General features: G+C 46.4%; 2 protein-coding genes and 1 long non-coding RNA gene across 6 annotated transcripts in view; 2 read left to right on the forward strand and 1 right to left on the reverse strand.

The window, feature by feature from the left end:
• The window catches only part of LOC141776332 (dnaJ homolog subfamily C member 5-like), an 8,381-nt gene extending 4,993 nt beyond the window's left edge, over nt 1-3,388 (forward strand). Inside the window, exons 4-5 of the mRNA XM_074649812.1 lie at nt 653-827; nt 2,442-3,388. Coding sequence (XP_074505913.1) covers nt 653-827; nt 2,442-2,539 — 273 coding nt within the window. The 3' untranslated portion in view covers nt 2,540-3,388. The remainder of the gene's footprint in view (nt 1-652; nt 828-2,441) is intronic.
• LOC141776333 (uncharacterized) lies at nt 1,414-2,197 on the reverse strand. Its single transcript, XR_012595746.1, has 2 exons — nt 1,727-2,197; nt 1,414-1,518 (listed from the first exon to the last, which is right to left on the reverse strand). It is a non-coding gene; the product is annotated as an uncharacterized LOC141776333 (long non-coding RNA).
• A 331-nt stretch (nt 3,389-3,719) lies between the features above and the next one.
• LOC141776331 (tripartite motif-containing protein 54-like) overlaps nt 3,720-7,500 on the forward strand; it is a 9,927-nt gene continuing 6,146 nt past the window's right edge. For all 4 annotated transcript variants that reach the window (XM_074649808.1, XM_074649810.1, XM_074649809.1 and 1 more), the window contains exons 1-2: nt 3,720-3,848; nt 4,512-4,684. In XM_074649808.1, the coding sequence (XP_074505909.1) occupies nt 3,729-3,848; nt 4,512-4,684 (293 nt within the window). In that variant the 5' untranslated portion in view covers nt 3,720-3,728. The remainder of the gene's footprint in view (nt 3,849-4,511; nt 4,685-7,500) is intronic.

Raw genomic sequence — 7,500 nt, forward strand, 5'->3', positions numbered from 1 at the left:
TAGGCCAAGGTTGGCGGGACTTCCTCTGTCTCTGAGTGCATGTGACCAATCAGGACGTAGGCCAAGGTGGGCGGGACTTCCTCTGTCTCTGAGTGCATGTGACCAATCAGGACGTAGGCCAAGGTGGGCGGGACTTCCTCTGTCTCTGTGTGCATGTGACCAATCAGGACGTAGGCCAAGGTGGGCGGGACTTCCTCTGTCTCTGAGTGCATGTGACCAATCAGGACGTAGGCCAAGGTGGGCGGGGCTTCCTCTGTCTCTGTGTGCATGTGACCAATCAGGACGTAGGCCAAGGTTGGCGGGACTTCCTCTGTCTCTGAGTGCATGTGACCAATCAGGACGTAGGCCAAGGTGGGCGGGGCTTCCTCTGTCTCTGAGTGCATGTGACCAATCAGGACGTGGACCAAGGTGGGCGGGGCTTCCTCTGTCTCTGAGTGCATGTGACCAATCAGGACGTGTAGCTGCTGGTCCACCAGCTTCTGGAGGTGGACCTGGTCTGGAGGTTCCTTACTGGACTAGATCAGATGGGGTCCCTACTATCAGGATGTCTGAATGCTGGTCCTGGTCTCAGTGGAACCTGATGTGTCCTGTGTCCCTCTCAGGGTGTGGTCCTGGTCTCAGTGGACCCTGATGTGTCCTGTGTCCCTCTCAGGGTGTGTTCGTGGTCTGCGGGGTCCTGACGGGGTTCTACTGCTGCTGCTGTCTCTGCTGCTGCTGTAACTGTTGCTGTGGCAACCTGAAGCCGGCGGCCCCCGGTGAGGGGACGGGGCCGGACTACGTGTCCCCAGACGACCTGGAGGACGAGATACGCAACGACCCCGACAACGGTGAGGAGACAGGAAGCTCTGGGCTTTTATTTTGACAGTCACTATCAGACATGCTAGGATATGATACTGTCCATCTATTGGCTGCTTCAACACCTCATTATACCTGCTGTCCATGGATAGCATAGCACCATTAGCTACGGCTAATTAGCTATAGGCAGCTAATACAAGATAAGATATTCCTTTAATAGTGTCTAAAGCGTTAGCTGTATATATCTATATATATATATATATATATATATAGATACATGTATATAAACTGGAAAACTAAGTAGTTAACTTGTGTTTGGTGGATTATTTCTCTGTTGTATCAATGCTAATGGTGATGCTAATGCTAATGGTCATTGTATTCTACATGGTTGAAAGCCTGTTTATTGACCTTCACAATGATGTCACACTTGTAAGGATCATGTATTTGTGGGATGAGCAGCACAGCTGATGATGTTGGTAGCCCCGGTGCCGATGGTAAACAGTGTATTCTCATAAGGCTACCAGGAAGCCTGCAATGACTGCCCTTCACCGTCAGGCCCGTTGGCGCTGGTGTCTCCAACACAGACAATGGAACCTGAACATGTGGGGGAATGTCATGTTCAGTGATGAGTCCAGGTTCTGTCTGTTAAAGTCGGATGGCAGGTCAAAGTATGGAGACGACGTGGAGAACGCTATGCTGATTGTTGAACCGATGGAGTAACAGCTTCTGGTGGGGGCAGTGTCATGGTGTGGGGGGGGGGCATCTCCCTCACTGGTAAAACAAGGCTTGTCATCATTGAAGGCCATCTCAATGCAGGGAGATATCAGGATGAGATATCAACGCCCCCCCCCCCCACAGAGCCAGGGTTATCACAGACTACCTCCACAATGAGGGAGTAGAGAGAATGGAACGGCCTGCCAAGAGTCCACACCTCAACCCAACTCAACATGTAGGATCATCTTGGGCGTGCTGTACGTGTTAGAGTGACCAACACAACCACGCTGGCTGACCTGCAGTGAATCCTGGTTGAGGAATGGAACGCCATCCCACAGCAACGTGTGACCAGGTTGGTGACCAGCATGAGGAGGAGGTGCCAGGTTGTTGTGGCTGCGTATGGATCTTCCACCGCTACTGAGGCTCCTGACGGTGGATTCAATCAATCAATATGTCTTGTTTGTTCCTTGTTACTGATAGAGAGTTCAATCATCCACCAAACAACTCACAACAAGAGTCAACACCAACAGGAGAATACACTGTTTACCATCGGCACCGGGGCTCCACACAGAATCAGCTGTGCTGCTCATCACACAAATACATGATCCTTACAAGAGTGACATCATTGTGAAGGTCAATAACCAGGCTTTCAACCATGTAGAATACAATGACCATTAGCATTAGCATCACCATTAGCATTGATACAACAGAGATAATCCACCAAACACAAGTTAACTACTTTGTTTTCCCAGTATATATGTATATATACATGTATATATACATATATATGTACATATATTTATATATATGTATATATACATGTATATGTGTATATACAGTATATATATATATATATATATGTGTGTATATACAGTATATATATATATACACACACACACAGGTATTTATTTCTAGTGTTTGTTTCTCTGCAGACGTTGAAGCTCCGATCGTTCAGCAGCCGACGAACGCCGGCGAGAAAACTCAGCTGATCACCGACGGACATCGCCGATACGGAGACACCTACACATGAGACATGAGACAGGAAACAGGAAACAGGAAACAGGAAAGGCATCAGGTCCCAGAAACACATGAAATCAGCTGAGCTGTTAGAACACAGGTGGAACTGGAGGAGGAGCTCCAGACTCATTCAACATTAAACATAAAGCTGTAACTCATATAGACGTGTGTTGATGTAAATAACGCTGTGGTTTCCTGCTGGGCGTGTTGGTGTGTGTGTGTGTGTGTGTGTGTGTGTGTTTGTGTGTGTGTGTTTGTTTGTGTGTGTGTGTGTGTATGTGTGTGTATGTGTGTGTGTGTGTGTGTGTGTGTGTGTGTGTGTGTTTGTTTGTGTGATTGGAAGTCAGTTTGGAAAATTAAATAAACAGGTGACACCTGGAATGATGTCATGTGATGATGTCACTGATGATGTAATGAGTCTGTCCACCTAGCATGTAGCATGTAGCATTATGGGAAGGCGTATAGATACCACCACATCTCACGTGCCATGAGGACGCCACGCAAACATCTGCAGTTAGCTTCAGGCAAGAAAAGCCCTTAGTTAAGGTAAGGGATTCAAATAAGGAGGTCAACTCAGTGAACCTGTAATTCTTTATATGTGTGATTAGATCCGTCGTGTCAGAACAGAGAGCTGCTGCTCGTCTTCTGACTCGGGACAGGAAACATGATCACGTCTCGCCGGTTGTGACTTCCTGTTCCTGTTTCAGGGTTTGAAACGGGCCGTCAGCACCTGATCTATCAGAACTAATACACCGTTATACTTCAGTCAGAAGGCTGAGGTCGACCAATCAGATGCTCATGATGTCCCAGAACTAGACTCAGGATCAGAGGTGACCTCTGACCTCTGACCTCTGATCAGAGGTCAGAGGTCACAGTCTCTTATTGTATTCATGTGCATCATGGATGTGATCAGTGCTCTATGAGTATATGAGAGTTACTCTGACCAGCAGGAGGTGCTGCTCCTCATCAGCTGTGCCCCCCCCCCTCTGCTCTGTCATGCCTCCTCGTGACCTTTGACATATAAGGGCATGTCGGCATGGCAACAGGTGACGTCTGTCCGTCTAAAAACAGACTGAGTGCTGAGAACTCTGCAGTCTGCCGGCCTCCAGCACTCCTCTTCTTCTTCTTCTTCTTCTTCTTCTTCTTCTTTGTTTCTTTATTCTACTTTATTTCCTCGTCTTCCCGTCCCCCCCCGCTCCGTCATGGAGAGTCTGGAGAAGCAGCTCATCTGTCCCATCTGTCTGGAGATGTTCACCAAGCCGGTGGTCATCCTGCCCTGCCAGCACAACCTGTGCAGGAAGTGTGCCAACGACGTGTTCCAGGTGAGACACACACACACACACACACACACACACACACACACACACACACACACAGGTCTTCAGGTGTCTGTGTAGGTCTCCTGGCTGCTGCGTTCAAGGTGCAGCGGTTTTATTGAGGACAAGTAGAGGATGTGCACAGAGCAGAGAGGTATTTATTTATTTATTTATTTATTTATTTATTTATTTATTTATTTATTTATTTATTTTCTCTCTTTTTTTAATATGTCAGATGAATATTAGCTAGCAAGGTGTGCTACGTTAGCTTTATATACAGTATATACTATATATATATATATATATACTACATATAGTATATATATACAATATATACTTTATATACTGTATATAATATACAGTATATAATATATAGAACACACTACAGTATATAGTATATATTGTATATATTCTATATACAATATATACTATATATACACTGTATATATATTATATACAGTATATTATATACTGTAGTGTGTTCTATATATTTGATATACTGTATATTATATACTGAAGTGTATACTTTATATATTATATACTGAAGTGTATACTTTATATATTATAAGAAGCTGTAAGATATTTCAGAGTTTCTATGTTTATGAATAATGTTCAGTCAGCTGTTATTAATATGAACCCCTCTACCTGTGTGATGCCCCCCCCCCGCAGGCGTCCAATCCCTACCTGTCGACGAGGAGCGGCTCCACGGTGACGTCCGGTGGTCGTTTCCGCTGCCCGTCCTGTCGCCATGAGGTGGTTCTGGATCGACACGGAGTCTACGGACTGCAGAGGAACCTGCTGGTGGAGAACATCATCGACATGTACAAACAGGGGAGCACCAGGTAACACCTGTACACACCTGTACACACCTGGTAACACTTGTACACACCTGTACACACCAGGTAACACTCACACACCTGTACACACCTGTACACACCAGGTAACACTCACACACCTGTACACACCACTTTGCCAGCGACTCTTCACCTGTGCGTCTGTGATTCACGTTTTTACGTGTTTTTAATGTTTTTAACTTTTGATTGATCATTAGTGTGATCAAACTTAGACAACGTGATCACTGTCTCACCTGTCTGTCCCACCTGTCTGTCTCACCTGTCTGTCTCACTCATCACCTGTCTGTCTCACCTGTCTGTCTCACTCATCACCTGTCTGTCTCACCTGTCTGTCTCACTCATCACCTGTCTGTCTCACCTGTCTGTCTCCCTTGTCTGTCTCACCTGTCTGTCTCACTCATCACCTGTCTGTCTCACCTGTCTGAACTGCACCTGTGTAGTGATTAGCATTAGCTCACACTGCTAGCTTACTTTATCAGGCTGTCTCACACAGTTAGCCTCATGCTAACTAAAGGTTAGCATTGTCCTGTAACTTGTTATCTTAGAAGACAAACAGTCTTCTCCCCGTCAACGTGTAGTAGGCTCATCAGCTAGTTGTCAACGTGTAGTAGGCTCATCAGCTAGTTGTCAACATGTAGTAGGCTCATCAGCTAGTTGTCAACGTGTAGTAGGCTCATCAGCTAGCCGTCAACGTGTAGTAGGCTCATCAGCTAGTTGTCAACGTGTAGTAGGCTCATCAGCTAGCCGTCAACGTGTAGTAGGCTCATCAGCTAGATGTCAACGTGTAGTAGGCTCATCAGCTAGTTGTCAACGTGTAGTAGGCTCATCAGCTAGTTGTCAACGTGTAGTAGGCTCATCAGCTAGTTGTCAACGTGTAGTAGGCTCATCAGCTAGTTGTCAACGTGTAGTAGGCTCATCAGCTAGCTGTCAACGTGTAGTAGGCTCATCAGCTAGTTGTCAACGTGTAGTAGGCTCATCAGCTAGCCGTCAACGTGTAGTAGGCTCATCAGCTAGTTGTCAACGTGTAGTAGGCTCATCAGCTAGCTGTCAACGTGTAGTAGGCTCATCAGCTAGTTGTCAACGTGTAGTAGGCTCATCAGCTAGTTGTCAACGTGTAGTAGGCTCATCAGCTAGTTGTCAACGTGTAGTAGGCTCATCAGCTAGTTGTCAACGTGTAGTAGGCTCATCAGCTAGTTGTCAACGTGTAGTAGGCTCATCAGCTAGCCGTCAACGTGTAGTAGGCTCATCAGCTAGTTGTCAACGTGTAGTAGGCTCATCAGCTAGTTGTCAACGTGTAGTAGGCTCATCAGCTAGCCGTCAACGTGTAGTAGGCTCATCAGCTAGCCGTCAACGTGTAGTAGGCTCATCAGCTAGCCGTCAACGTGTAGTAGGCTCATCAGCTAGTTGTCAACGTGTAGTAGGCTCATCAGCTAGCCGTCAACGTGTAGTAGGCTCATCAGCTAGTTGTCAACGTGTAGTAGGCTCATCAGCTAGCCGTCAACGTGTAGTAGGCTCATCAGCTAGTTGTCAACGTGTAGTAGGCTCATCAGCTAGCCGTCAACGTGTAGTAGGCTCATCAGCTAGTTGTCAACGTGTAGTAGGCTCATCAGCTAGTTGTCAACGTGTAGTAGGCTCATCAGCTAGCTGTCAACGTGTAGTAGGCTCATCAGCTAGTTGTCAACGTGTAGTAGGCTCATCAGCTAGCCGTCAACGTGTAGTAGGCTCATCAGCTAGATGTCAACGTGTAGTAGGCTCATCAGCTAGCCGTCAACGTGTAGTAGGCTCATCAGCTAGTTGTCAACGTGTAGTAGGCTCATCAGCTAGCCGTCAACGTGTAGTAGGCTCATCAGCTAGTTGTCAACGTGTAGTAGGCTCATCAGCTAGCCGTCAACGTGTAGTAGGCTCATCAGCTAGATGTCAACGTGTAGTAGGCTCATCAGCTAGCCGTCAACATGTAGTAGGCTCATCAGCTAGTTGTCAACATGTAGTAGGCTCATCAGCTAGTTGTCAACATGTAGTAGGCTCATCAGCTAGTTGTCAACGTGTAGTAGGCTCATCAGCTAGCCGTCAACATGTAGTAGGCTCATCAGCTAGTTGTCAACATGTAGTAGGCTCATCAGCTAGTTGTCAACGTGTAGTAGGCTCATCAGCTAGCCGTCAACGTGTAGTAGGCTCATCAGCTAGCTGTCAACGTGTAGTAGGCTCATCAGCTAGTTGCTACATCAATGAGATGGTTTGTGTGGTTTAGCAAGTCATCTGGCAGGACAGGATGTGATGGACAGGCCTCGTTTACAGAGCACAAAACTCTAGAGACATCATCTCACTCAGCTTCTACGTCTTGTTAGCTTATACTCAGCTTCTAGGTGTTTCTAGGTTCTTCTAGGTTCTCATAGGCTACTTAGCTTCTAGGTTCTTCTAGGTTCTTCTAGGTTCTCATAGGCTACTTAGCTTCTAGGTTCTTCTAGGTTCTTCTAGGTTCTCATAGGCTACTTAGCTTCTAGGTTCTTCTAGGTTCTTCTAGGTTCTCATAGGCTACTTAGCTTCTAGGTTCTTCTAGGTTCTTCTAGGTTCTCATAGGCTACTTAGCTTCTAGGTTCTTCTAGGTTCTTCTAGGTTCTCATAGGCTACTTGGTTTCTAGGTGCACGTAGCTCAGAGTTTGTGCCTGATCACAGTGTTTGTGCTAAGCTAGGCACTGAACACACAGTGATGAAACTGATCTGAACTTGTGACTGTTGGTCAACAGCATGTTTACAGTGAGTCAGCATATTTACAGTGAGTCAGCAGTCTGCTGAAGGTGACAGGT

The sequence above is a fragment of the Sebastes fasciatus genome, chromosome 11 (assembly GCF_043250625.1).
Source record: "Sebastes fasciatus isolate fSebFas1 chromosome 11, fSebFas1.pri, whole genome shotgun sequence".
In the NCBI taxonomy this organism is placed as follows: Eukaryota; Metazoa; Chordata; class Actinopteri; order Perciformes; family Sebastidae; genus Sebastes; species Sebastes fasciatus.